The 27580-nt window shown below is 39.9% G+C and overlaps 1 protein-coding gene and 1 long non-coding RNA gene across 5 annotated transcripts in view; one reads left to right on the top strand and one right to left on the bottom strand.

The window, feature by feature from the left end:
- Nucleotides 1-27580, top strand: part of PARVA (parvin alpha) — a 133887-nt gene that overhangs the window by 63109 nt on the left and 43198 nt on the right. For 3 of the 4 annotated variants that reach the window (XR_008312122.1, XM_053277267.1, XM_053277281.1), the window contains exons 2-8: nucleotides 10456-10545; nucleotides 10665-10735; nucleotides 13126-13228; nucleotides 15626-15766; nucleotides 18862-18977; nucleotides 22100-22158; nucleotides 22856-22875. Coding sequence is in view for 3 of the 4 variants with exons in the window: in XM_053277267.1 (XP_053133242.1) it covers nucleotides 10456-10545; nucleotides 10665-10735; nucleotides 13126-13228; nucleotides 15626-15766; nucleotides 18862-18977; nucleotides 22100-22158; nucleotides 22856-22875 (600 nt within the window). In the remaining variant the exon portion in view is untranslated. Of the gene's footprint in view, nucleotides 1-8814; nucleotides 8849-10455; nucleotides 10546-10664; nucleotides 10736-13125; nucleotides 13229-15625; nucleotides 15767-18861; nucleotides 18978-22099; nucleotides 22159-22855; nucleotides 22876-27580 lie in introns of those variants that run through there. The other variant, XM_053277290.1, reaches the window with a different exon arrangement.
- On the bottom strand, nucleotides 995-27023 carry LOC128336951 (uncharacterized). The gene is made up of 4 exons (XR_008312126.1): nucleotides 26843-27023; nucleotides 10423-10463; nucleotides 1696-1776; nucleotides 995-1257 (listed from the first exon to the last, which is right to left on the bottom strand). It is a non-coding gene; the product is annotated as an uncharacterized LOC128336951 (long non-coding RNA).

Here is a 27580-nt window from a genome sequence, read left to right as displayed (position 1 = left end):
ATGCCAGTTTGAAAACAACAGTTTGAACAAGTAATGAAAATGACTGCCATTGATACAGTGGAAATGTGACTGTTCCTGTTCCTGTCTGCTATCGAATCCTGCCAAAGATCCTCTGATTCAAGTTTAAGTTGTAAACAGGGCTTGTCTTGATGTTAGACTAGAGGTTCCCAACCTCGGGTCCCCAGATGCTTGTTGGACCACAACTCCTATAATCTCCAGCCACAATGGCCAAATTGTATCTAAGGAAGGTGGGAGTTGTAGTCGAACAATTATCTGGGGACCCAAGGCTGAGAAAGAAGAATACTATAATTTGGAATCTTATTTCTCTCTCCTCCTTCCATAATTGTACTTTTTTCTTCTTCCTAAAGAAGATAAGGATGTGGATCTAGCAGGTTTTCTTCAGGACAGAGCTCACAAAACAGGAAATACCATTAAGAAATCACTGTTCCTAATAATAATGACCTGATTTCTTTCAATCATGTAATCCATATTATGACCTCATAATTAGATAATAATCCTTGGGGGAGAGGGTAATCTCTTTAATGCTTTTTATTGAATAAAACTAAAGGAATTGGAATGCCTTTGTTCCTGCTTTAAATATATTATGTGCCTGTTTGGCCTCCACTTCCACACAATAATGGACATTTGTGCACTGTGTAGAATACAGCGTTCACACAGCAGGGAAAGAGTATAAGGTTGTTACTATGCACCACCTCTTTCCTTGTAAAGTGGATACATTTGTCCTCCTTTTGGAGTAAATTGTAGATACAGTATAGTGCAGCTGAAGACTTAATGAAGCTGTGGTAAGAGCTGAATAATTCAATTTGTCTCTGAAATTTTACCACAGGAATAATTGTGCAGTGTATATCATTTGGTCATTGTCGTATTTGACCAATGACTTGTAATATTTATTGGCTCTAGTTGAATGAAAGATGGGAAAAGTTAATGGATTAGCCAGATGCATACAGCTCCACTTTAAGACAGTTGAGAAAAGTTCAAGGTACTAAGCCTTTAATTCGCAATATACACAAGATAATTAGATTGTGATTTGTTTTCCCCTTCCTCCTTTTTGTGATCATGTTTTATTTAGCAGAGAAGTGGGGAAGGCAAAAAAAAAAAAGGGTCCTTTCTGAAGAATGTGTACTAATGCATGGCAATCAGAGTGATGCATGTTGTATGCACATTCACTTTTACAAGTGATTGGCTTGGAGTCAGCAGTTAATGGACTGGAGATGGTTCTCTGCTACAGATGGTTTCCTGAAAAACAAATTTCAATTGTAAACATATCTGTGTTCATGTCGGTTTTTTGTTTTGGTTTCATTTATTATGTCTTTTGAGAATGAATAGATAGTTATCACTTCACAATGTAAGGTTTATGTTCTGAAGATTCTGTTTCCAATGATCGCCTCATAAAAAGCCATCTGTGTGGTTGCAAATATATGTTTATGGGGATTTGTGAAGTCAATATTTAATTTCTAATCACACATTTAACTGTTTGTACTATCTTTTCATTACTTTGCTCAAAACGGAGCTTTATCTGAGGTGCATGTGATACTACTGTTGTGTTGCCAAAACCATGCACTTAGATTAGCTATCTTGCCAAATTTATTTATAAGAAGCAAAGCAAAACAGTGGGTGCATATGTGGATTTACACTATAAGTGAATGTGTAATACTTTTTTCCTTTCCTGCTTACTTTGATTCACTGTTTATTATACAATCCTTGAGAATTCTCAAATCTTACAGAGATTTGCCCCAGAATTTTCTTTTCAGCCTCCTAAAAAAAAAAAAAAGAATCAAGAGAAATGAAAGGTTGATAACTAGATTTCATTCTGTGGCCAAATGTGTAACAAATAGATTAAACCTATGCTAATGCCATGTTCTCAAGTTTTCTCTCTATATCTCTTTTTAATTCCCCCCCCCTAGTTTTCCATCCTTTTTTTTAAAAAAAAAAGACTTTATTATCAACCTTATAGAAATACAAGAGCTTGGTTCCAAAGATACATGTACAGTGCTCTGAGCATACTGTGGGCTTTCCTGCTGCCCTTCTCATGCAGGCCGCTTTTGGTCCCTGAAATGCTTGGGCTTACAAGACCCTCTGGAATGGTGGGCAAAGCAGCATGGAAGTTTGTTGCTGAAAATGAATCAACAACAGCTCCCCAGTGTGTGAGCAGAAGTGCTTTACACTTGCACAAGTGTACTTTAGAACCAATCTGTGATTTTTATTTTGCTTTCTGTACTGTTGCGTTTTCTCAAATCAAAAAGTACCCAATTAAACCTGAAATCCCATGATTAAGCCCCATTGCCAGTTAGAAAGGCAGAAATAACTATATAAATGTAGTGATCAGCCTCCCATACCCCTAAAGAGTTAACCAGAAGTGAGCCCTGTCTTGACTGTCAGGCTGGTGAGCTTCAGGGCTCAGCCAATCAACATACCAGGTGGGTGGGACCTAGAGAGCTGTTGCCCGAAAGAAGGGAGTTCTTTGTGAGAAGAAGCTAGGCTGGAGGTGCACAGGAGGACATGTGGCCATGGAGGTTGGCTGCAGGAGGATAACTGTAAAGCCTGGGAAAACAGGATTACAGGAGGCTTAACGTCTGTCTCATCATGAGTTGGTGAGTTCAAGAAAAAGGGAAGTTTTGTCTAGGGGAAAGTTTGTTTAGTCAGACTTTGCATTAGAGATGTTATATTTCTTTGGTGTGTGCAAGCTGAATATTCTAGATACTGTTCTATCGTAGTTTACCTGTAATATAATTAAAATAAGAAACACTAGCCTATGCCTACCCTACCTAGGGCATTGCAAAAGTCTCTATAAACATTTAAGCATGCATTAAGACATCCTATTTTTGTGATCCTACCAAGTATACTTAACTGAATTTAAAAGCTGAGAAAGCCTCAGAAGGAAGCAGTCTGTAGTAATTGAATAAAACTGTGGGGGTTTCGTTCTTTTCTTTTTAAAAGCCTCTCCAAGTTGTTTTTTAACTCAGAAAAAGGGAGCTGAAGGGGGATTTCTCTTTTTTCCTCACATCAAAAAATGATTTTTCCTCACATCAAAAAATGTTCAGCAGCTATCAATTTTCTCACCATGTGCAGGCTTGGAAGATTTTTGTACTTGTCCAAGAGTCAAATTAAGAGAGGTTTCCCCCCCGCGTTATCCCACCCCAAGGCCAGAGAGTTCCTGTAGACAAAAGGGGTGGTGGTGGCAGCATTTTGAACCTACCGATAATACAGAATAGTTTTAGGAGAAGCCTAGCCAGGCAGCTCAGCAGGGATGATTCAGCATTTCTTTCCCTCACGTGAGCTTGCTCTGTGACAAAGGCTTTAATCTGCTACAGTAAACTTATTTGAGTTTGTGCATAAGATTGCCCTGTAAATCACTTTAATGCTATCATTTTATTTATGTAAAACAGAATTGCCACACAGAAATTTAAAGAATGCCATTCTTTTGGAGGAGGAACCAGTAATCCTAATGAGAAATATTCCATAAATATTTTATTCAAAAGCTCTGGTGCCATTCTTACAAATACACTTTTTCTTCTTGTTGTGAGGCTAAAACCGGCAGTACGGTAATCTATGCCTGTGCACCTGGAAGAATTAGATTTCCAGTTTTTCCTTTTGGATATGAAAAGTCCATGATTCAACTCCATCTGCTTCTCATTTGGCAATACCTGCACTGCAGAAAACACTCAGCCCTGTACAAACATTGTATTGTACCTGCATTCAGATGTCCGTACACTCATACATGTTTTGTGTAAATGACTCTAGCTGCACTCATTTTCAAGTGAATCTGTGTACAGGCAATGCAGGATATAAATAGAAAGTGTACTGTTTTATCTGTGTTCAACATAACTTCTGAATAACTGTACCTGTGCACACTGTATGAGTGCTGAAAATGCCATTGCAATAGGATAGTTCCAAAATGTAGATTGTTTTGTTCAAATTTCATATTTAATCTATAAAATTGTTTCCTAGTTTGTTATGGATAGTGGTCTGCATCTAGTCTCACCCTGTGCTAACATCACTAGGATTTTCCATCACACAAGTGGGGGTGGGGCTGATTCCCCCTACTTCCCTCTGCAGCTGCCTATATATCCTGGTTGGGGGGACTCTCAGGGACATTATTTTGGTAGGCACACGCAGCTGCATAGGAAAGGGGAGATAACTGAAAATTGCCCCCCCCCCGCAATAAAAGTTGGAAAGTGCAATGGAAAACCCTGGCACATTGGCACAGGGTTAGTCTAGACTGAAACTATAGATTGACTCCAGTACTTCAGTATTTCAGGCATTGTTTATACCTCTGAAGACTGAATTTTTTGATTCAGCAAATGATAACATTTGCATATATTTCATCTTAATTAGTACATTTAATTTTTCACTTAGCTCTTCAAATAGTAACAAAAATAATGATGTCCATCATCAGATCCTATAACACAATTATCCTCTGCCAACCTAATTTTTCAAAACAAAAAATATTGTTTCAAAAATAATATTTAATTTTGGAATATTCCCTATTGGTGAGGATGTATAGTTATAAGAGCACATTCTACTTGTTCAGATGATAGAAGGTTAATGCATACAGAGCCACCAGTACTTTAAGTATGAAGTTTTGAATGAGGCACTGGGAAGTATTGAGACCAGTAATCAGGCAGGCCTGGCCTTTTCATGAGCCCCAGTGAGGGGCCTCATGTGGCAGATTAGAGGCAGTGGAGGTGCCCCAAGATGCTTCCATGTCATCTGCTGCCTCACCAGACCACTGCCACTGTTCAAGCTTCTCTTTGTCTCTTTCACCAAAGTATCAGCTTCTACTCTCCTGTTTTCCCTTGTTTGCAGAGGGTGAGGAATAGAGCAACATGAAGTGTGGTCCCCTGCAGGTGAGGAGTGGAAGCTGGTGAGGGAAACATGAGTGGCAATCAGAGGTATACCTCGGTAATTTTGGAGCCTGGACCTAAAGACCTTTTGGGGGGGCCCACTCCTGCCACTGCTACTAGATAAGCTGCAGCGCACTATTTCATTTACACCAGAACATGCTCAGGGAAAGCTGGAAACTTTTTTAGAAAAGTATTTTCAGAAGAGATTCTGAGTAAAATACTTTCCACAGACTTGCAGAGAGCTACCACATTTTGCATAGACAATCCTGCCACTTAAATTAGTGGACAGCTTGGAGGGCCCCCAGGCCTGCAGGGGACTAGGCCTCCACCTGCAAGTCTAGACCAAAGAGCGCCACAGGTGGCAATGGCAGTTGCTGTGCCCTCACACTAGTTAAGAAGGGGCTGACAGGGAGAAAGTCAGGGTCTGGATTTTTGTTTTTGTTTTTTACATTTACATTTACAATCCCACTCTTCCTCCAAGGTGCTCCTCAGTGTGTGAAGTGCTCTGAGAAAAAGAAAAGGTCAGCAAAACTTGAGGGGAAATTCAGGGTGAAGGGTGGTGGCTTAACTGCTGCCTCAGACACGACTTGGGCTTGGCCTGGACCAGCAAGTAGAATTAAGTCATCTTGTTGCTTTGGGATTGCAAAAAACCCTCAGCAAAACAATCTTGAATCCCATTTGTTCCCCTCTATTATCTGCTTCAGTTTATACTTCTAACAGCTGCCTGCAACTCATTAAGAAGGTCCATCTTATGTTAGTGTAAACAGAAATTCATGGAGTTGTGTTGGTGCAGGACTGTTGTAAGTAGATGTTATGTGTTGCAGCCAATGCAATAAACAATACAGTACAAATCTTATTTACCTAATTAAGGGAATATATCTGGTTTCCTCCACAGCAGCAACTGTCTTTTCCTAGTCAGGGAAGATCAGCTGCTACCAGAGGAAACAAGAAACTGCTGTTCTGTTGTTTTTTAAAACACAATTGCAGCTGCTGAGGAGGACAGGCATGGAGCCATAGTAGCAACCCATCCTCATTATTTGGTTTTCTGATCTCAAGTGTGGAATGAAGTGACAGGGAACCTTCAAGTTAGAAAGTATGAAAACCGTTAATCTAGGGAACTATAAACACTTATAAAAACAAATGAAAAAGTCTAATAAATGTTGTGTGGAGCACCAGTCTGCATATACTAATGGAATTAAGGTAATTTAAACCTTGTGGGAAGCAGTTTATGCTTTCAGATAGACTCATCAATTTTTAGTAACATTGTATATCTGCATTATTAAAGGAGAGAATGTAGCTCGCTTCTTGTTTAGATTTCGTGTAATTTTTTTGAACTTGTATTCCTGGATTTACTCATTAAGAGCTCTATCCAGCTAAAAGTAGCTGTTCCAACATATATTTGATTTTCCCCATTCTGCATCCTTCAGGTTAGTTTCATCCTTTATAAATGATTAATTAAAAGTAATTGTATATACAATTACTTCTAATTATAGAAGTAGGGGAGAAATTTGTTTTATTTTAAAATAGAAACAGTCTAATAATATCTGATGGTCAAATATGGTCAATAGACTATCCAACTGTAACATTATGGAAAAGCAGCATATATCTTACAAGAATCTACAGAAACTGTGTTGTGTCTTGAATGGGATAACATAATGAAGATAAGAGATATTAGGCTCTATTTACTGTATGTCCTTTATGCCATTTTTAGTTTAAAAACATATTTGTATATCAAATTTTTTGTTATGAATTTCTTTAATGGACATACACATCTATCTTTTTAATATATGTTTCTCCTAAGCGTACCCGTCGCTAATCCCATGTGTGGCAGCTCTCACAAGAGTTCAGGATAGCGACGGAACGGCCGAGAAGGGGTGAAATGGTGGCAGCGGAGAAACAAAATGCCAGCGAGTGGCGGTGTGGGTGGGGGGAAGAGACTGGCTGGCTGGCCAGCCAGCAGGTGGGAGGAAGAGGGCAGTCATCCAACTGGCAAGAAAATGGCAGCAACGGTGGTGGGCGGGGCAAAGCAGGGGGGGAACAGTGGGTGAAGGCTGATGGGGAAACGGCAGCGGGGATGGGCAGGGAAGAAGACTGTGGTGATGGCGAACTAGAGGCCAGGCCAGCTGGGCGAGAAGGAGAAGCGGCGGGCGGGGAGGAGAAGCCTGGCTGCCAAGGGAAAACAAATTGTGGGGGGACAAACTGGGGTGGGGGGGAGAATGAAATAGGGCTGAAGGGGGGATACAGGGAGAACTTGGGGTGCAGATTTTCTGCACCAAGTCAACTAGTTCGTAAATATTTCACTACAGCAATCTGTGGTAAAGTTTTATGCCAGAGCATTTTAATGCCAAGGCATTAAAGCCAAATGGACTTGTTGGTGAGGGGCAAAACCAAAGCTACTTGGCTACTATCACGCTAAACTGGCTCTTGTTAACTGAGCATGTAACTTGTCCTATGCCAGATTTGGCATGGATCTGCTCACCCCACTTTTTCAGTGTTCAAGCTATGAATTGTTGTCAGCATACTTTTATCCTTAGAAGCACTTAGTGCTACAGTTTTGTAATCCATGACAATTTTGCATTTATTTTCAAAAGTATTGCATTGGCTATAACATTACCTTTCTTTTATTAGATAATAAATGTTCACTATCATTGTAGCAAAGTGCTTCATTGTTTTTTAATGTTAGTAGTGTAACTGTAGTGTTTCTGTGATGCATTGCATTGTTCCATTTGTGGTAGACAAAATGGATGTGGAAGTATTTTTCATCCAAGTTGGCACAGTCTTTTTTGACCACATGGAGTGTTGTTTCAAGGGTGCAAAATAGACATCCAAACAGGAGTTTTCAGTTTTCCAAGTTTGCACAGATCTCAGACTGGGATAGTACAGCTGACAAAAATGATCTGGGGTTTTTGTCAATGATGAGTACAACAGAACAGCAAAGAATCTTTGAAAGGATACAAATGAGGGCTCAACGCAGTGTTCCCTCTAACAGGGATTCCCAGATGTTGTGAACTACAACTCCCAGAATCCCCAAGCAAAAGCCATTGATGCTGGGAATTCTGGGAGTTGTAGTCAACAACATCTGGGAATCCCTATTAGAGGGAACACTGATCAGTGCTTGGCTACCAGGAGTTCCAGAATTGTTTATTATGAGTTATACATAGAGTTGAAATCTGGATTTGGTCATCATGTTTTTTTGTAGTTGTTACATTATTTTGCAGCAAAGATACATGTGGAAAAAATGTGGAATTAATGCTTTGAGTTCATGTCCTTAATGCCCACTGAAAGGCATTAAAATAGTAATGCCAATTTAATAAATAATAATTCTTAGCCTCTATTTTTATCTCACAAATTTGATTATTGGTACACAATGCAATAGCCAATGCCTCCATAGCCAAATTAAACAACAAAGGAGATAAAGGAAAGCCTTGTTTAGTACCTCTAGAAATCATAATCAATTCTAAATCATAATTATTAATTCTTATCCGAGCTTTTGTTAAACCATAAATCTGATAAATTATATTGGAAAACTGGGGGCCGAATTTAAATTTCTGTAATACTTGTTTTAAAAAAGATCCCTCCAAACAATCAAAAGCTTTAAATATATCTAATGAACATATTTTTAACAAAAGTGTGTTAATTTTGCAAAAATATATGTCTAACAATTTCCTAATAGAACTAGATATATTCCTTCTTGGAATAAAGTCAGACTGGTCTAAATGAATTATTTTATTTATCATTGACTTAAGACAATTTGCCAATCATTTGGTATAAAGTTTATAGTTTACATTAAGTAATGAAGTGGGTCTATATGAGGTTACCTCTTGCACGTCTTTACCAGCCTTAGGAATCATGGTTATTTTAGACTCATTCCAAGATCCTGGAAGAGAACTGCCCTGATGTTTGCGGATGATATGATCCTAACTCTTGCAAATTCTGGATGTTCAGTTAAATATGTTAAGGAGGAGTTACAAGATTTCGCGGAGGTATCAGGATTAACAGTTAATTTTCAAAAATCTCAATTGCTGTTTTTTCATACTCCCCCTATAGTTCAGAAAGAGGTATCTAATATTTTGGAAATACTGGTGGTCTGTCATTCTTTTTGATACCTAGGTATAAATGTTACTAAAAACTTCAATAAATTATTTAATAATAATTTTATCCCAGTCTGGAAAAAATTAAGCAAAGAGATGAAATGTTGGGGGTGGGGGACATATTATTATATTAGAATGGATTGCAGCTGTAAAAATGACGGTTCTTTCAAGATTTAATTTTTTGCTTCAATCTCTCCCAGTAGAAATTCCTGATAGAATATTATCACTATGGCACAGGAAAATTGAATTTTTTTGTTTTAGCTCTAAGAAACTGTGGATTAATAGGAAGATTGTATATAGACCACAGAAGAAGGGGGGATGGGGAATTCCAAATTTAAGACTACATTATCAAGCTGCACACCTTGGACATATGATTTCATTTATACTAGAAGACTCAACTAAACACTGGGTCCAAATAGAGAATGTACAAGAGGTAGACTTTTTAAAATACACGTTCTTTTTTGTTCAATTTCCCCCCCAAAGATAGCCAGGATTAACCGTTTGTTTACTAAAGCCATGTTCCAGATATGGAAGAAAAGACATAAGGATCAGATAGGTTATCAATTACCATGGTTATTTGGGTTACAAATTAAATCCATTTTGAGTAGTAAAGAAATAGTACATTCTGTAACTCGATCACTTACACATTTTGAAAAATTAATTCTGTCTTATCAGGATCAGCCAAAAGGGATAGTTTCCAATATATATATATACTACTGCTGCTACAATTAGAATTAGGGGACCCACCAAGAGCTTTGAAGGATATTTGGGAAGTCCTATAGAATAGAGTAAATGGCAATCATTATGGAAGTCTGAGGGTTTCCTGTCAGCTTCCATACAAGAGCTACAATGGAAGATTTTACACTGGTGGCATTTAACTCCACCGATAAAATTAGCATTTATTTCTCATAATTATTTTCCTCAGTGTTGGAGGGGATGTAAGCAAAAGGGAACATTTTATCACATGTGGTGGTCTTGTGAAAAGGTGGTATGTTTTTGGCAAAAAATATTTGGAGAAATAAGAATTATAATGAGACAAAATGTGGTTATCCAGAACTTGGGTTATTACATATATTTGTAGGAAATAATGCCAAGTTAAAAATAAGGAACTTGTAACTTCTTTAATTTTGGCAGCGAAAACACTAATTGTTCAGCAATGGAAATATTTGGATCAATTAACAATTTAGCAGGGATATAATAAGGTGTGGTCAATTGCTCTCTTAGAAAAGATCACTGATAAGATTAGATTAATGCAGGCTGTAAGAGTAGAATCACAGTTCCACCGTATTTGGGCAGATTATATTTATTATATTAATAGTTCTAGATCTGATTTTGGATTTTCTTGTGATATTTAGAAAATATGTTTGATTGTTAAATGTACTATGTTATTATTTGATACTGTTCTATGATGTTATGTGAATATTGCAAATAAAAATAAAAAGTAATGCCAAGAAAAAGTAACATACCTTTTCACTAAATTGTTTTCTCTTTTCTCTCAGTGTCTGAACTGCAAGAAGAAGGAATAAATGCCATTAACTTACCACTTAGCCCAATTCCTTTTGAATTAGATCCTGAAGACACTATGCTAGGTAATCATTTGAAATGAAATAATCACTTGCCTTAACCTAAATGTATTTGTAAACAAAACATAAGTACATTTCCTTTGTAATATATATCTAATGTTTTTCCTAAAATATTTTTGCAAAAGAGGAAAATGAAGTCCGAACAATGATTGACCCCAATTCAAGAAGTGACCCAAAACTACAGGAGCTGATGAAGGTAATTACTGTGTGCACTTTCAACAAACTCTTCTCTAAGAAAAACAAATCACATTAAGATCAGTTTTGATTCCTGCTACTGCTTCAGTTTTTATCTTTATGGGCAGCATAAGGCCAGCAGACCTATTTTTTTTTACCACAAAAATGTATCATTTTTCTTTTGGCACAATTGGCCAATTTGTTATTGGCTTCTTAAACAGAAGGTGGTTTAAGAATAACAGTTTTAGTGTTGAACTATCTCTGCCCTACTACCCATCTATCTTGCTTCCCAATTGGTTTGATTATGTATTTATTTAAAATATTTATATCCTACCTTTTGACCCCAAAAGGCAGATTACATAGTTGAAAAAACACACCACAAACAAAATCCAAACAATTGAGCTATTCAGATTTACAGCAAAAAACAAATATGCCACTTACACCTAGAGAGCAAACAAATTTGCATTTTTCAGATCTTAATTATTTTATTCCTTTATTAGCTTACTTTCCAGTAGGCTTATGAGATCTTCCAGCATTCCATGTGTCCGTGTGTGACCTCTGAAAAGTATACAGGACCTCTGAAAAGTATACAGTGTACTGTGCTTGATTGGCCAGCAAACTCGCCTGTCCTGACCCCATAGAGAATCTATGGGGCATTGCCAAGAGAAGGATGAGAGACATGAGACCAAACAATGCAGAAGAGCTGAAGGCCGCTAATGAAGCATCCTGGTCTTCCATAACACCTCATCAGTGCCACAGGCTGATAGCATCCATGCCACGCCGCATTGAGGCAGTAATTGCTGCAAAAGGGGCCCAAACCAAGTACTGAATACATATGCATGCTTATACTTTTCAGAGGTCCGAAATTGTTCTATTCTACAATCCTTGTCTTCTTGGTTCCATGTAATATTCTAATTTTCTGGGATTGTGGATTTGGGGTTTTCATGAGCTGTACGACATGATCATCACAATTATAACAAATTAAGGCTTGACTTATCTCGCTTTGCATGTAATGCGTCTGTCTCCTATATCAGTTTCACCTTTTAATTTGCATTACTGAAATTAATGGACTTTTGCACGATATTCTAATTTTCCGAGTTTCACCTGTATGTAATGTGAATATGCACATGAAAAGAATGCAAAAGAAGACAATGACATGAATTAAGTTTGGCTTAGGCCTTAAGGAGATTTTAGGCATGATTGCTATGCCCCAGATAATCTCATCATAGGCATGCTAGTGGTAGTAATTTGCCTGTGCACATTATTAGTGTTAGCAGGAGGAAAGTTTGTAAATCTTGATAAAAATAATTATACAAATGGGTTCTTAGTATTTTGGCTGAATCTATTCCTAGGAAATCTGAAGTAGAAAAAAAATTGAGCAAAATCCTTTGCTGAAATCACAAAATTGTTGTTTTTCTGCCTAATTCCATGCAATTAATATTCTATCAATAGTTTGATTAAGAGTTGGTTCAGTTCTAGCACCCAGAAGCACTCACTACTAAGAAGATTTAGATTGCCTCTAAGGGCCACTTTGTACAAAAGGGAAAAGAGATTTTTCCATCATGCCTACTGCAGAGCTTTCAGATGCATTCTTAACAATGCATTTATAGATGTACGAGTCTTCCTCAAGAATTACAGTAGTCTTTATTGAAGACTCCTGTGGCAGACATTATGTAAAACACCTCTGTTCGGTATCAGAACAATTAAGTCATCAATCCAGCTCACAATTCATTGTGCTTAAATCCTATTAAATTTAGTGAAGGCTAAATGCATTTAATTGTGCTATGGATAGCGGCCATTGTTTTTATCCCTGCAGGTAACTTGTATATTTATCTGTAAGTAATTGAAATCCATCTTAAAACAATGGCTATTGATAATTTATTAAGTAAGCAAACCTCTACTAGAGAGTAATTGCCCCTGCTAACTGAGCAAAGAGACACCTGCTAAAGTGATGATTCTCTTATATTTAGCACGGGGAGAGCAACTGGCCCTATCCAACCCCAGCACAGCATCCCTCTAGTGGTTGTCACTGGTGTTTACCATATGTTTCTTTTTTGATTGTGAGCCCTTTGAGGTCAGGGTACCTTATTTATGTGTTTGTTTTTTCTATGTAAACCGCTTGGAGAACTTTGGTTGAAGAGTGGTATATAAATATATTCGTAGTAGTAGTAGTAATTGTATTGTATCTCTGGTTTAAAGAAGGAATGTCAAATTAATTTGCTCTATTATAATATGTTAATATTATGCTATAGTCAGTATATATGCTCCAATTTCTTCTTATTCTGACTTTACATTAATAGTTTTCAATTCATTGCACCGTTGAACTATTTTCTGGGTTTGTATTTTTCCCAATAGCACATGTGTGTGTGGCTGTATATCTACAGGATTGCTAAACCTATGTCTCTTGCACAGGTTTTGATTGACTGGATTAATGATGTGTTGGTAGGAGAACGCATCATTGTGAAAGACCTGGCTGAGGATCTGTATGATGGACAAGTGCTGCAGAAACTCTTTGGTAAAAAGTAATGAAATGTATTACAAGTATTTAATAGGCAGTTCATGAGCTAAAAGGCTCCCAGAGCAGATTAAAAAAAGGTAAAGTTGTGCCTTAAAGTCAGTGTTGACTCCTGGTGACCACAGAGCCATGTGGTTTTCTTTGGTAGAATACAAGAGGGCTTTACCATTGCCTCCTTCCACATAGTATCCTCCCTTTCAGCATCTTCCTATATCGCTGCTGCCCGATATAGGCAGGGGCGTATCTAGGGTGGGGCCCTGGGCGCCACTTGAAGGGGGGGCGCCATTTTTCTAATTTTTTTTTAATGGCTGCTGAAAACAAAATGGCCACTGCACATGCTCAAATGGTATCTGTGAGGCCCTAGGCCATGCCAGGCCTCACAGAGGCCATTTGAGCATGTGCGGCAGCCGTTTTGTTTTCAGTGGCCATTTTAAAAAAAAAAAAAATTTAAAAAATGGCCATCGCACATGCTCAAATGGTCCCTGTGAGGCCCTAGAGGCCAACAGGGGGAGGGGGAACCTTTGCAGGGCCCCCCCATGGCCTTTAGGAAGCCCCCAGAAGAGGCGACAGGTATTTTTTTAAAAAATTAATATAATATAAGTCATTGTGCACATATTCAGTTTGGCACTATTTACAGAGAGTCAGGGCTTGTGAATACTGAGCTGAAGCTTATGTGCTAGAATTGTATTCATTTGTTCTTACTTTGCTTCTTGTGATAAGTGAGTTAAATTTGATGTCTTAATAATATGCCTATTAATGGTGAGTCTGTCTTTGAATCGTTGTGAAATCCTTAGTATTAAGGCCCACTGGAAGTTTCTTGCTCTCTTTCTCTCATTTTAACTGTCTTTCTGAAATACTAGAATATATTCCAAGCAGAGACACAGTTTACTCTGCATATCCTTTAATTATTTCCAGAGTATCTGGGAAAAGCCAAATTCCGATTTATTTTTAAAACTTATGTAATAGTGATGCTACAATGCATAGTAGAGAATTAGATAGGCACTTCTGTTTTAGTTTTCCAAGTACACCTCCACATAATATTTGGGTATTTCATGAGCTCCAGCATACTGAAATTTGTAGTTTTCCAGCGTTTTTTGGTCTGTCTACGTCCACTGCTAAATAGTTTTTGAAATACTAAAAGATTAACGAGTTTGACTTGTATTTTTCAGCTGATATTATAGTAAAGTTATCTAAAAGATGGGTGTCAGATGTTTGGACAGGGGGCGCAATTTCAGTGCTTGCCCTAAGCACTATTTTCCCTAGATACGCCTCTAGATATAGGTGTTTCCCATAGTCAGAGCCATGTGGTTTCCCATAGTCTGGGAAACAAAGCAGCGGGGATTAGGAGGTACATAGGCATTAATTATTTCATAAAGTTAAGTGTGCCATCGAGTCAGTGTCGACTCCTGCAACCACAGAGCCCTGTGGTTGTCTTTGGTAGAATACAGGAGGGGTTATCATTGCCATCTCCTGTGCAGTATCAGATGACACCTTTAAACATCTTTCTATATCGTTGCTGCCCAATATAGATGTTTCCCATAGTCTGGGAAACATACCAGTGGGGATTTGAACCAGCAACCTCTGGCTTGCTAATCAAATCATTTCCCCACTGCACCATTAGGTGGCCTAATAGTACCATTAGGTGGTACTATTCTTTCGTAGTACTCCTAAATAGAAAAAACAATTTCTAACAGACTTGAAGATTATGCTCATGGTGTAATGTTTATAATTCCTCAGCTTTTAACATAGAATCTAAGATGATATTCATTAAATTTCACTATTCACTATTATTTGTTTGTTGTTGTTGTTTTAAATCTAGAGACAGATTACAAGGGTATTACAGTCCATTAAAACTCCAAGTCATCCCTGTTATTCAGGATATATGGTCGTTCATTCATTCATTCAATCAATTCCATAATGTTCTTGAAGACCCTTAGTTTTGATTATCCCACTAGAAATAATTTTTTTCAGGGTCTATCTTATTTCTGTGTATGTATGTTGTGGTCTTATTTTTCAAGCTGCCATTCTGTAGTGTAGTACATTTTCGTTGAAAACATCCAGATTTAAGATCAGAGTTCTGGAAGCACCATTGGAAACATATGGATGGTGCTGCATTCAGTCCCCACAAGACAATATTTTGTGTTTCATTACACTTGACACAATTATTTAGGATAGATAAATGGAAAATGAGTTGACATCCCTGTACAAATCTTTAACAGAAGGCAAAATGTCCCTGGCAAGACAGGCTGAGAAATTACCAGTAGTTAATTTTGAAACTTCTGACTAGTTCTCTCCAGAAAATCCATTGTGGTATGTGGAACAGAATGTCTTCACATTGCACTTGAAATGTGGAGATGAGGTGTAGACTTGATGCTTTTTCTTCCATTATCACTTCAGAGAAGCTTGAGAGTGAGAAACTCAACGTTGCTGAAGTCACACAGTCTGAAATAGCTCAGAAACAGAAGCTACAGACAGTACTTGAAAAGATCAATGAAACCCTTAAGCTTCCCCCAAGGAGCATCAAGTGGAATGTTGATTGTGAGTTATGCATTTTATAGTGCCATGTGTGCTTACTGATGATCTTAAAAAGCTATATTTTCCTTACTGCAGTTTGAAAGATCTACTATAATTTTTACAAGAGACAAAATGTATTCTTAACAAGTAAAAAAGGGGTACAGCCCATTGAATACGTGCAAAAGTATAGAATTGTATCTATGTGATAATGAAGCAGTTACCACTATTATTGTCCACATAATATTATGATGGATTTTTAAGGGACTGATCGTATTCCTTATGCATGCATAATACTATACAGTGGCTCCAAGGTCCCTTCCAATTAAAACATTATTTTTTTATTTCTTTGTATATCCAGGCATTGTTTATTCCCCTTAAACCAGAGAGACATTTTTCTTTCTTCTGTTTTTGTTGCCTCATTCTGTGACTTGTAAAAACTATAAATATAAGAAGATATTTTCCAAGGGTTTATAACAGTGATTATCAAACTTGGGTCCTCAGGTGTTATTGGACTTCAACTCCCATAATCTCCAACCAAAGGCCACTGAGGCTGGGGATTATGGGAGTTGAAGTCCAATAACACCTGAGGACCCAAGTTTGAGATCCTGGTTTATAAAGATACTCAAAAAGGTTTGTGCAGAATAATAAAGTCATAAATTATCTGGTGTCAACAGCCTTGGACATCTGCCGAGAACACAGCATGCCAGGAAGCTCCACCAGAGATCCCTGGCCCATTGCTGCTGAGCAGGTGAACAGCAGTGTCACTATCTGGTCTCCCCTCTCTAGATGGCAGTGGGATTGGGCCCCCTCTGATGCCTCATCTGTAGGGTTGCACTACTGCCTGTGCTGGCGCCTCCTCCTCTTCTCCATCCACTGCCCAGAGGGAGAGAGGGAAGGCATTGGTTACTGTTCCTTGCTCACATGAACTTTGGTAGCAGCAGCTGCCTACCCTCCTTCCTTCTGGCTGGCTGTTGCTTCTTGCCACTATCACTGCTTGCATCCTCACCCACTCGGTGATGGGGCAGGCAGCTGGGGCTCACTCATCATCTCTCTTTTATTGGGAAAGGCATGAGTGATTGGCAGCAAGGAGGTTTGTAATCAGCTGCTGAGCACCTTCTCCCTTTGTGTGATCATGGGTGTGAAGTGAGAGAAGAAGGAAACTAGAGTTCAGCAAAATGCTTTCCAGGCCACCATAAAGCATCTTGTTAAATATGCTTCAAAACCTGGAGCCAACCCTGTAGTTATCACATTTGTTTCCTCTCCTTTCTCCAAGAAGCTCAGCGTGCTGACCATGGAGATATCTCATTTTATCAGTGGAACTATCCTATAAACTCCGTTAGCTTTAGAGATTGTGAGTGGTCCAGGACCTCCTTCTTGGCTTATTTAATCCACTACGCTTTCCTGGTCTAAGTCCAACACTACCAGCTACATCACACACTTTTATAGAATATTGTGGGTCCACATAGCCTGAAAGCATATAATGGAGTAACCTTTCTGAACCTAAGCAGATCTGTGTCTGTTTAGTGACCAGATGGGAGACTACTTGGAATCCTTTTTACATCCCATCTGTCTTCAGTCGTGAAATCTTGTGTTCCATGGTGGAAAGAAAAATGGGATATAAATATAATAATAAATAAAAATGTATTCAAAAAAATTAATATAATGAAGCATGCTGGATTACAACCTCTGTATGCAGAGTACTTTGTTGACTAGAACCAGTGGCCAACATGATGGGCAATGCAGTGCCGGTATTTCCAATCAGCTGGTGCTCCTGCTGGAAGTGTTGCTCAAAAGTGAAGTTGTGCACTTACCCAAACAGCTTGCGTACACTTGCGCAATGGAACTTGCATTGTTTCCAGTATAAGTTCCATTGCACAAGTGTTTACTCTGTTTTAAGTAGTTGTGCAACTGCACTCTTGCATAACACTGCTGGGCTGAGTTTTGTCTGCAGCAGCGCCGGGTAATGGGTAATGCCAGTGTTGCATTGTGCATCATGTCAGCCAGTGTTTATGCAAAGAAGTCTTGTGTAACTTTTTCAGGCCCTTCAGGCCCTTCTGAAGACTAAAAAGTTTGTTGTTTGGAAAATATAGTATATGTATGTTTTGTAGCAGAACCTCTGCTCAAACTGCTGAAGTGAATGAAGGTAACTGCTGAAGAGGAATGTCTTAATTTTTTAAAAAAATTGGTCCAGTGTTTGCAGCGGGTTGAGTTTGTTATTATGAAATAACATGTGGGCAGCCTAAAAATAAAGGATAAAAGGTGAAGAGGATATCTCAATGAGTTGTGTTGTTTTGCTTCTTTGGTTGTGTAATAACACATTAAAGATAGGGAGAAAAACTTGTCAATAAATTATCTACATTATAATCTTCTTTTTAACAACAATGCCTGTAAATTCAGGATGATTCAGACACAGGAAAACAATGATAAGAAAGCTACTTCTATAATATAGGTGTAAATTATTTCCTTTGATGCTATGGGTTTGATATTGGATTAAATGTTTCCTACAGTAAGTCTTTTGATAGCTTGCAGCCTTGTTAGTATTAACTGCGCATACAAAACCTGCTGTGAGTAAGCTGCAATAACAAGAACACTTAACAAGTTCATGAGGAATGTTTGAGTCACTCAGTTTAGTAAGTTATTGCTCAAGGGTACAGGCTAAATGGGCTCATTCGTCTTCCTGCAGACATTGTGACACTTAAAAATGAATTAAGTGCATGTTATGAATACAAAAATATCCTTCTCATAGTTCATAAATCTACACTGAAATAGTGTAGATAAAGGAACGGCACAGAGAGTGCATAGATAGCACTTAATACCGCTGCATAATAAAATCTGCCTTTTGAATCAAGCTTAGTTTTCTATCTATCAATCCAATGGAATCTAAGCTTGCAACAACATCTAACCTGAGGAATATTGTTGATTGAACTGTTTTCATAGCACCAGTTGATTTATGGCAGGAAAAAGCAACAGTTAAAGAAAAATGCCCTTTCAACAATCTCTAGTGGGCAGATGCCAGAGAATAAAATATCCCACATAGCTGGGGAGTGGGGCACTGCATGTGAAAAATAAATATTGGTTTTAGTATGTCTTACATTACTTGAGTTCTTAATCTGTTTCAGCTGTCCATGCTAAAAGTCTAGTTGCAATACTGCACCTTTTGGTTGCATTATCACAGTACTTTCGAGCTCCAATCAGACTGCCAGATCATGTATCCATTCAAGTGGTTGTTGTCCAGGTATGAATGATATATCTTTAAAAGGTTTTTTTTTTTTTAAGTAACATGTATTTGTTTCTGGCTGATATTTCTTCAGTAAGGAAAAATCAAAAGAACCAGCGTTTCCTTATTGCTGAGCAGAGGCATTGCTAGTAGGGATGTACATGGAACCGCAACTGGGAGGTTTGACGCCGGCAAGGGTGCCGCTTTAAGAGTGGAGGAGGGTGCACTTACCCCTTCCGGCACTTTCCCCCCACTGGTGCTCATTACCAGTAAAAACCTTTGGGGCGGCAGCATACCTCCCTGCCACCCCTTCCCCCTCATCAGGCGGAGGTAGCCGGAAGTCCCGGGTGCATGTACGTCTCACACGTGTGCATGTCAGACCTCCCCCGCCCTTAAAGTGGCACCCCCACCGGCGTCAAACTTCGAACCAGTCCCATGTTCGAACCTGTTTGGAAGCCCATAAAAGGGCTTCCAAACAGGTTCGTGCACATCCCTAACTGCTAGGTATTCAAAATATCCGAGACGGAAGCCCATAGCCTTCCTTTTGATAATTCAACTCAATCATGTGTCCCCCCTCCACAGAATAATTATGTCTGACTTCTCTCCAGAGGAAAACTAAAGGAGACATGTACTGGGGGCTAACACATCAGCACATCACTTTTTAGGGAGGAGACAGAGATGAGCAGTGTATGTTGCTGCTTGGAGCAGCATCAAAGATGACTGCCCATCCCCATTAGAGAAGGAAGTGGCCGATGAGATTTGGGGCTAAGAACATAAGAACAGCCCTGCTGGATCAGGCCAAAGGACTATCCAGTCCAGCGTCCTGTTTCACACAGTGGCCCACCAGATGCCATAGAAGCCCACAGGCAAGAGGTATGTGCATGCCCTCTCTCCTGCTGTTGCTCCCCTGCAAATGGGATTGAGAGCCATCGTGCCTCTGAGGCTGGAGGCATATTTCTTAAGCTTCTTTGAACTATTCATACCTCAAAATATGTTTCACAGGTATACAGAACAGGAAAGCCCTTAGACCCCTGTCATGTTATCTGGAGCATGTATCATACACATATTTTAATTAGATAATTTGCTAATGAAGGAATTTATGGGCGAACTTTAGACAGATGTAGTCCTGAAGTTGAGTATTTATCTTTCAAGCTTCAGAGAATTTTAGCTGTCTGGAAAAGGAGGTCTATGAACTCTACATCAAGTTCCAAGCCAAATAACCCTGGCTTGGATCCAGAGAACCACTTGCAAATTAGTACTTTCCTGCCTGCTCTTCTTTGCTAAAACTCAAAGTGCTTCCCAAAAATCCAAACCTGAGTTTCAGGGATACTGCCAGTACAAACCTATTTTAAAATAAGAGTCACAGCAGAAACACAAGTAACAAATGCATCACTTGAATCAATAAGAAGAAAGCCCAGTTATGTATCCACTTGGAATTTGATTATACACACTTCATTCTGACAACTCTTCTGTGGAGAAAGTTTTGATTCTTTTGATTAATAATCACCAAATATGAAACTAAACTATCATTGAATAGCATAGTTTACCATATTTGAACAGTGTAAACAAAGTATGGAAATCAGCTACCGCAGTTTTCTGTACATGTACTCTCCTGATTTCCCACCTTGGACTTTTTCTTCAGCTGAAAGGCAGGCTTAGAGAGCACATAAAGCACAGTCAAATACTCAACATCAATTTCCTTTGCTAAACAACTCCATCTGAATAATCTTCACAGATTCCCCCCCACCCACCCATTCAGGTTTGGTGGAAATGAACACACATTCTCTTCCCTAAAAATAAATAATTTGGGTGTATATGTACTTACAGGACTGGCTGTGGCTGGCTTCATGCCAATACATGTACAATCTACTCTTTCCTGGCAATGGATCGACTTTCTCCTTGCCCTTCTACAAAGATGAGGGTTCCCGTGTTTAGACAAGCTTGTTTTGTTACCAGCATGTTTGTTTTATGATGCACTTTGTATAATGCTTTTTAAAAAAATCTTAAAATCTCAGTCCTTTTTTTACTCTTGAAAATCTGCCCAGAGAAGCAGGGAGAGATAGCTTCCTGACTGAAAGAAGACCAGCCCGTCAGCACTGTGCTGAGCCCTTCAACTAGAACTAGAAGTCTTATGGGGAAAGACATCAGTATGAGATGATGCCTTTCAGCATCTTCCTATATTGCTGCTGGCCAATATAGTACCAGCGGGGATTCGAACCAGCAAACTTCTGCTTGTTAGTCAAGCATTTCCTCACTGCACCACTTAAGGTGGTGGCCATGATAAACCCCTCCTGTATTCTACCAAAAAAACCCACAGGGCTCTGTGGTCGCCAGGAGTTGACACCAACTCAACAGCACACTTACTTATATTAACGTCCACCAAACTTCAGTATTTGTGTCTATATTTCCCTTAAATGGGTTCACTTCTATAAATCTTTCTTTTTCTTTCTCCACTGAATATCTTGTCACTATGATTATCTGGTATCAATCTTCAATTCATTTCCCCACGTTGCTCCAATCCTCCATTTTCTGTCTTACACTTTAACTGGATCCCTTTCTCTAAGAATGCTGATTTGCATTATCATATTTGTGCAAGGAATAATCTTCATTTAGAGACTGATCCAAAGCCTGATGTTGATGCCTTGTGTTATGAATCAGGGTGAAATATGGGAGGACTGTCCTTTTGAAATTAAGGGAGATTTTATTTATTTTTTAATGAGGGAAGAAATTAGATAAGGCATGCTTCTTGATCCTGAGACTGTATTTATTTAGCTCTAATTATTTTTTATGTCAGGTGCATTTTGAGTAGAACATCACCTATTATTTTAAGATAGGTCTGTGTATTTCATTGCATATGGAACAATTTTAGTAGGGGTTTTTTTTTCCTGTGATAATTTTCAAATACAGGTAACAAGACAATACTCTTCCTTCCATTTATGTTTTCCTGTTGCAGGTGGGCATTTAATGCCTATTTTATTGCACTAGAAAGATGCCTGGTCAAAACCTTACAAAAATGGAAACAATATAATAATTCTGCTTTTAAAAATGTTTTTATATTTGTGCTAATCTAATGTGTGACATTAATGTGTGATATGTGTGTGTGTGATATTAGTACTAAATATGTGTATGCATTTTTCTAGAAACGCGAAGGAATCCTACAGTCCCGACAAATCCAAGAAGAAATAACTGGTAACACTGAGTATGTCAACATCACTTTTGTCCGATGTGTCTTGGCCATTCAACCATTTGTCAGCATATAAACTTCATTACTGGGGGCTCCAAGAAAGGGCTGCTTTTGTCAGTAATTGTATTTTAGTTATTAAAAGACTGGAAACAGCCTTCACAAAAGGTAGTATTAACAGGGAAAGAGATAACATGAAGAAGTAAAAAAATGCTGTTGTAACAGATAACACCATCAGAAAGCTTTAATTTCTTAACAAAAATATACCTGGTGCTTCTATAATTTACAGTTTCCCCCCACAAAGTTCAGATTTTAATAAATTTTAGCTTTGAAGATGTTTCCAACCTAAAATGATTGAGAGAGAAGGACAGCAGCTTTTTACTCAAAACATTTATAGTTTAAAAAGAAAGATTAATTTGAATAATCACTTTTTCTCCCCTCCCCGCTCCCACACCCACCCCTTAAATGGACTTTGAGATGGAAGTTTGTGATCTGGTAGAAGCACTCAGTTTAATTGAAATCACTAGAGATAACGCTATGTTATTGAAAAGCCTGTGGGGGTATTCCTCAGTTGGTATGAATACAAAGCCATATATATGACCAGGTGCATGTTTACTCTGGCCATATATACAGTTTTCTTTCTGCACTGAAATAAATATATTAAATTATTTTGAGAGTGTGTGCACATATAATTGCATTATTTCTTTTTCTACAGGGCATTGTCAGGACGGCATGGTAAGTCTCATTTGATTCCAAGCATTTTCCAGAAGTTTTCTAAAGTGAACCTCAATTAATTCTACTGCAGCTGCTCATTTAATTCAAAACCAGCTGAATTCAGATTCATGGTTGCCTTGGTTAATGTGTAAATGTAAGTAATGCAAATCAAGAAGTCTGTAACAAAAGAAAGAAAAACAAATGTTTAAAATCAATAATTTTGAGGGGGGTGAATGGTTGAGTATCCAAGCTGCTACATAGATGGATTTCTATATAAGTGCAACTTCCCCCTTCCATTCAATGCAGGGAAAAGCTCTGCAGAGTGCTTTTCTCCATATTGGAGAATCAGGCAGTGTTTACATGTGTTTGTTCGATTTCTATACCACCCTTCCAAAATGCCTCAGGGCGGTTTACACAGAGAAATAATAAATAAGATAAGATAAGATGGATCCCTGTCCCAGGGCCAGTTGCTCTCCCCCTGCAAAAGGAAGAGAATCACCACGTTTAAAAGTGCCTCTTTGCCAAGTTAGCAGGGTTTACCATGGCCAATGGACAGGACCAATAACTGCCCCTCTTGGTACCAAAGATATTCCATGGGTTGCAAAGAATCCACTCTAAGCCTTGTATAGGAGATTTAATTGCCAACGTACATCAACTACGGTAGGTGATGCAATAGATGCTTTCTGGTACAACAGTGTTACTGTCTTTTAGAAAATTTAGCATTATCCCCCCACACACACACCATAAAGAGGCAAAGATTGGCTTCAGTTATGCTGGATTTTATCTATAACAGAATTGATCATTGGCTCTTTGAAAATCCAAACTGCAGGCCCCATAATGCACCTCCATAAATGGTAATTGCTCTTGGCCACAGTGCAGTGATAGAGAAAGAGTATTATATTGCAGTCATGTAGAAGATGTAGAATTGTAAGCAAATTTAGGTACTGTGAGTCTGCTCTTAACAATTCTTGGATATACCTACTAAGTACTTACATGTGGATTCTCCTGAAAGTTACAGTTTCTTAAGATAAAATCATTTGCTGTCTTGTACTTATAGAAGCACAGGATTTTGCAAGATATTTGTCTTTTGTGAGACTGTTCAGTGTTCACCAGAGGAGCAGATGAATTAAAAGAATAAGCTATACCTAATATCCTATGGTCCTTTGAATACATTAATGTATGACATACAGGTGGACTTCATTATTCGCGTGGGTTATGTTCCTGCAGATTACCGTGGGTAACAAAACCATGGATAATGAAGCATTGAAGACAATGCGATCATGGGGGTTAGGTTGTCAGACTTCAAAAATATCACTTCCTCAGTCAAGTGACACCTCCCCCCCCGTCTCAAAGTCCCCCAAATTTCCCCAAAATATCACAATTTTGGGGAGTTTGTGGTTTTTTAAACAAATGAGCCACAAAATGGAGGCTGGAAATGACCTCCAAATGACCAGACCAGGGTCCATCTGGAACCAAGCGGGTGTTACCACATTGCCAGCATGTGAAAACACCCGCTCGCTCTGGACACTGGTTGTAGGGCAGGAAAGGAGGCACACAGCAACCACTGCCAGATCTGGCCAGACTTGGCGGTGGGTTGACCAGAGCTGCATGCAGTCCATCTCTGGGTCTTCCTCCACAGGCTCCTCCAGGTACTGCGCAACACATTTCACAGCACCCAAGAGTCTGGTAGGCCAAGCCTCCCGCAAACTGGGCAAGGCACCAAGGCACACCTGCTTAAACCACTGGGCTGATTTAGTGGGAGGAACTGCCTGCTGCGTTGGCACCGCTTCCAGGGATGCCACACTGCTAGACTAGGAAGAGGAAGGTGGTGGTGGGTGTGGGTCGCTGCTGGGTGTGGGTCGCGCATGTTCGGTGGAGGTGCACCAGCACTACCCTCCTGGTCTCTGGTCCTACAATCCTCCTCCTCCTTTCTAACTCTCTGGACCAAGAGGTCTCTCCACCTGGGCAAGTCATCCATGCAAACAACATTGCCCTTGATAGTTGGGTTGCAGAGACAAGCCAGGACATACTCCTCATTGTCAACCAACACACCAACCAGCCTGTCGAAAACCCCGATCCTCAGCCTTCCAGCCAGCACACGTCGGTGAGGTTTGGAGTTTACCCATCAGCTTTTCCAGGAGAATAGCTGTAGGCAGGACCTGGCTCACAGAGTTTTCATTGCGAACAAGAAGGGCTCCAGTGCCAACACCATCGCGGACATGAGCTTCCACTCTGAGGTTGCACATGTCCAAGGCTTCGTTTGTCACCAGGTCGTCTAGGGCCATCTCCTGCTCCAGCAGGCACTGGAACAAGAGGAAGGTGGAGTTCTACCAGGTATCTACATCCGCGGGGATGAGATGGTGAGGAAGGCCATGCTGATGCTGACAGTCACACAGCAAGCACCTGGACTTCTCACTCTGGTGGAAGTGAGCTGCAATCTTGCAGACCTTGTCCACAAGCACAGCCATGGCAGCAACAGCACCCTGAAGTGGACAGCCCTGTTCCCTGGATGCCTTCAGCTCCTTGAGGCCAAGGGAGTCCCTCACAGCCAATTGGAGTGAATGTGCCATGCAGCTGATGTCCACACACTCCATCACTGACTCTCCTTCTGCTGTAACATTGGAGCCATTGTCTGTTACAATCAAGCCTCAGCTGAGGTATGGCAACCCACCTATCCACTCCACAGTTTAGCGGCTGAGTACAGCTGCCACCTCCTCCTTGATGTGTTTGGCATCCAAGGTCTCTATGTGCAAGATGGCCCACCTGAACTGAAATGAGGTGTGGGATGCGCTAGAGCCAGAAGCAGCACTGGCAGTCCCTTCTCTATCCAGACCCTACCAGTGAGCAGTCAGGGCCAGGAAATCAGCATGCATTCCACTCACATTGTCCCAGAGATCAGTGAAATGCATGCTGGTGCCAGGCAACTCTGCACACAGCAAGGCTGAAATCCCGGCCTCCCACACCAGCTGGCACACCACTCTCGCCTCTGCTTGCTATCCTGCTACAGGCCTTGATTGCAACATGGCACTCAGACATCTTCCCAATACCCGGGGGCTTTTTAAAAATTTAGAATTTTTTTAAAAAATAATTGGGGTGGCGGTGGAATCTAAAAAACCCTATATAAAAAAACCCCTTAATTAAACAAACCTACCTACCCACCTACTGCACCCACAACAACACAATACAATGGGGGGCAACTAAGGGGGACCTGCAAAAACAAGAGACAACCTGTTAAAAAAAGAAAGAACAGAACAGAAAATACCTCCCTCAAACCCAGCCAAGGAGGCCCTATTTAATAGAAACTAAGGACAAAGGGGGCACCAAAAAGCAATCATTTACAATTCATTGTCCTTAAGTCTTCTGCCCCAGATGCAGTGCACACACACAGGCCAGGGGGGAACACTGAGTAAAATGAAATAAAACACTGAGGGGAAAATTTGGGAAACTGCTTGGAAAAAGGTGAGAAAGAGAGAAGTGGCGGGGTGGGGAGCCTAGTCCTGTGGGACAGGCAGAGGTAGCTGGAGTGGCTGCTGCTGGCGCAGGCAGTAGGGCTGAGGGTGGGGGAAGCACCCGCTCCAGATAAAAACAATTTTTTTAAAAAATCCAAAACAGAATGAAAGGGACTGAGGCTGGGGACAGAGTCAGTTAACTCAGCCCAGAAAAACAAAAGTGGCCAGTCAGTCAGCAAAAAGGAAGGGTGGTGGTGGTTTTTTTTGGGGGGGGGGGTTAAAAAATGGGCCAGGAGCCTGTGGCCCCCTTGACAGTGGTTAACTGAGGAGACACACTGCAGGTGTGGTGGGCGGGGGGGAGTCCAAAAGGGAAAGCACACGGCAGCCACACACAGCCAGGAAAAAATTACTTTAAAAAGGAAGGGGCGTTGAGGGGGAGGGGAGTCAAACAAACAAGCTGGCTGGCAGGCAGGACAGACCTCACCAGCACAGCAGAGACCGGACAGAACCAGAAAAGCAGCCACAGCTTTTTCTCTCACCTCAGCAAGGAGTGATTTTGCAAGCCCAGCGACTGCCTTTACGTAGAAGTTGAATCTCCCTCCTTTCAGAGCCCCCACCTGTGTCCCTCCCCCAGGGCCAATAGGGTGCCAGTTTTCCGGGACTGGCACCACTACAAAGCCTACCAGAGGGCCAGACACATCTGGCCATTCAGGGAAGCAGGAGCTTGGCAAATCACAGCAAGTGACATAACAGTCTCAAAATGGACACCAGCCCTAAAATGGAGGATCAAGCCTTTGAGCCTCTTCGAACCAGTCGATAGAACCAGGGTATGTTTGGTTCAAACTCGGACCGGCATTGCCAATTTAATGCCCTGCTTGGACTGAGTTTGGACCTTCAAACCGAACCGGTTTGAATTCAAACCTGTTTGCACATCCCTATCCTGTACTTATTTTCTGTGTGTCTCACCAGATTTTTATAGTACAGTATTTCAGTGACTTAAAAACTGTTTTTTTTAAAACTGCTTAAGATTCTGCTAATGCTGTTGTAGTATTCCATTATTGTCTTTCTTGCTTACTATTCCACTCCAAGTGCTCCTGAGAGCAACACATGTTATAATATCATTAAAACAAGTTTGATGATTTTTAATAGTTTTAACAGTGTTTTAAGTTTTAAATTGTTGTAATGTTTTAACCCTTTTACTTGTTTTTATTGTTTTGTTGTAAACTGCCCAGAGACTTGCTTTGTGCAAGACCCTACAAATAGACCCTACAAATATG

Source organism: Hemicordylus capensis, chromosome 1, assembly GCF_027244095.1.
Source record: "Hemicordylus capensis ecotype Gifberg chromosome 1, rHemCap1.1.pri, whole genome shotgun sequence".
Taxonomy (NCBI): domain Eukaryota; kingdom Metazoa; phylum Chordata; class Lepidosauria; order Squamata; family Cordylidae; genus Hemicordylus; species Hemicordylus capensis.
Note: the sequence above shows the minus strand (reverse complement) of the source record. Positions and strands in the feature narration are given on the sequence as shown.